Here is a 2,892-nt window from a genome sequence, read left to right on the forward strand (position 1 = left end):
CCCCCCCCAACCTCTAAAACACCCCCCCTCTTTAGACAACAAAAAAAAAAAAAAAGTTTCTGGTGGCAACCAGTTAGGTTCGCTAATACCATAACAAAAAAAATACCCCACCAAAATATTCTCTCAAAAAATAAGGCCTAAGAAGAGAACCTCTTCCTCCCATCTAAAAAAAATTTTTCCCTTACACCCTTCTGTAAGGGGGTTTGGCTGCCGCTTTGTTTTTTAATCCGCCTTACAATAAAATTTATGGTTTCGCTACATTAACAAAAATTTGTGAAAAGTGGCTAAAACCCCCTTAAAACAATATCATTTTTTTTCTTTGGGGGGGGGGGGGGGGGGGGCAAAAAACACTGCCTTGAAGGTTTTCAACAAAATCTCATTTTATAATGGCAGGAATTGGCCAGTCCTAGATTCTACTTCATGGTAACTTTGTCATAAAAATTGTAAAGAAAAATGATAGTTATAGTATTTAGAGATAGTTGGTTCTTGTCATTTTTTTTCAAGTTTTACTTTTGTTACCTCAATCCTCAATGCTTCTGTTCCCACCCACTGTTCATGCTGTCTGTCAGCTTTTTTTCCTTCACCAAGCAACATTTTTTCTGTTCGAGTCAATGAGCTCTTTTTGGGCATTGAATTAAGAAAGAAAAATACATGCATGTTTGGGCGTTATTATTTTCATTATTATTTCATCTATGTTTCTTTGACATCCAGGTGTTCAGCAAAGACCTCAGTCTGGACATCATTCAAGACATCATCACAAAACTGATGACAATGTATGATATGGAAAACCAGCTGTCTTCTTCCAGCAGATGATGAATTATGACAGAATAGTAAAATAGCGTTGGCCAACAGGGATGAATCTTGTGTAGGTTGTGAGTAGGCCAGGGCAAGATCGACGACAAAAAGACTTGAGGCCTCGATCCCAAAACTGAAAAAAGATCGAGGAATCGAGTCCGATTTTCGATTTTGGAAGCTGCTTCAAGTGGGCTGTTTAGAGGCCATGACTTGAACACTGCTAAAAATAGCTCTTAAGATCGAGACCTCGAGTCTTGAACACTGCTAAAAATAGCTCTGAAGATCGAGACCTCGATTCTCGAGTTTGACAGACGTGGCTGGCTAATATAAGCCTGCGCGCGTTCCAAGGCAAGTTGGCTTTCACGCATTTGTGTGTGTGTGTTTGGGTGTGGATGCGTAAGTGTGTGTGTGTATGTGTGTGCGCGCGTGTGTGTATGTGTGTGTGTGTGTGTGTGTGTGAGAGAGAGAGAGATGGGGGAGGGAGAGAAAGAGAAGGAGAGAGAGAGAGAGGGAGGGAGAGAGAGATGGAGGGAGGGAGGGAGAGAAGAGAGAGAGAGAGGGGGGGAGGGAGATAGAGAGATGGGTGGAGGGAGGGAGGGAGAGAGAGAGAAAGAGAGGGAGAGAGAGAGTGAGATGGGAAGAGAGAGAGAGAAAGAGAGATGCGAGGGAGAGAGAGATGGGGAGGGAGAGAGAGAGCGAGAGTGAGAGAGATGGAGGGAGGGAGAGAGAGATGGGGAGAGAGAAAGAGAGAGAGATGGGGGAGAGAGGGAGAGAGAGAGAGAAGGATACAACTCATGACCAGACTCTGACAGTTCACGATTAGTTCACGATTAGTTCACTCTTGTATATTGTCGCCCTATTCGGGGGTGGGTGGGGGGGCTCTCATGCTGCTACAACGTGGGCCAGTGCGTGTATGTGTGTGTGTGTGTGTGTGTGTGCGTGCGTGTGTGTGTGTGTGTGTGTTGCCTCCCTTCTATCACTCTTGCCAATGCGTGGGGCACAGGCTCCTTCTCTCTTGCACTATCAAGGCCTAGTGCACGCCGAATTCAAATAGTGAAAAAAACAACAAAAGTATACAAAACTCACAAAAATTAATTTAACTTGGTAATCGGGCGTTACAATGGGTTCCACGCGTAATTTTTGCTAATTTTGGGTCGCTGATCACGAAAATCTTATTATTTCTTAAATTTGGCCAATATTTAAGAAATTTTTGGAATGCATTTTTAACTCCGCCTAGGCCAACATCAAAGAAGCCGCCTTATGCGCCGGATCAGTCCCGTCCTGGTGCGGTGTCTGTTTTGAAGCAAAAAACTCGACTGTGGGGTGGGACAGCCCTAGGCCTATCCCACGACAGGACTGTAATAGTGCAGTAGAGATTTATATTCTTGCCTCGATTCTCGGAGTCTAGGCTAGGAACCAGGCTAAAAAAAAAGGAGACAGGAGGCGTCGACCCTGGGCGGACTCGAAGCTTAGAGTCTGGGAACAAGATCGATCCCAGAGTCGATCTTGCCCTGGCCTAGTTGTGAGTGGTATGGCTTTTGATGTTTGTATGGTAATGTTTATTATGGTTCTGTTTTTTATGTCAGCGACGGGCTTGGGAGTGTGTGACTTGTTTGCTAGTCTCAGGGAGAAAGTAGCACGTCTGCTGACGTAGATAGGCATTTTGTTCGTGTTGGATTAGGCTTGCTAGTTCAGCGTCCACGGGTAACGAACTGTTAGCTGGTAATACTCGCAAACGAACAGATGGATAGCTAATCATTTGCATGGAGCTGGTTCGCTTGAAGTTTTGTTTGCTGCACCACTTGCTACTGGCTCAGAGACAGCTGTTCATTTTGGGTTCGGGTGGGCAGGCAGATGGATGGACGGACTCCTTGCATTGCTTACTGCTACATGACTACACCATGTAAGTACATGTGACATGGCATAACGACACATAATCTACTACATACATCTCCTCGCCATCAATTCCCCATAATTACACCCTCATCACAGTGATAATACATTTTTCTTAGCAGAGAGGCGTCCGTGGTGGGGTTTGTTTGTTTTTTTTAAATTTTAAATCTGAAGCCTGGTTGAGGGGGGGGGGGGGGGGGGGGA

The 2,892-nt window shown here is 45.0% G+C and overlaps 1 protein-coding gene across 1 annotated transcript in view; it reads left to right on the top strand.

The window, feature by feature from the left end:
• LOC101847523 (cyclin-Q) overlaps positions 1-2,892 on the top strand; it is a gene marked incomplete at its 5' end in the record, with an annotated part of 15,706 nt that overhangs the window by 3,768 nt on the left and 9,046 nt on the right. The window contains 1 exon segment of the mRNA XM_035971953.1: positions 712-865. Within this exon segment, the coding sequence (XP_035827846.1) occupies positions 712-813 (102 nt within the window). The 3' untranslated portion in view covers positions 814-865.

This window comes from Aplysia californica, unplaced genomic scaffold, assembly GCF_000002075.1.
Source record: "Aplysia californica isolate F4 #8 unplaced genomic scaffold, AplCal3.0 scaffold00546, whole genome shotgun sequence".
Lineage (NCBI taxonomy): Eukaryota > Metazoa > Mollusca > Gastropoda > Aplysiida > Aplysiidae > Aplysia > Aplysia californica.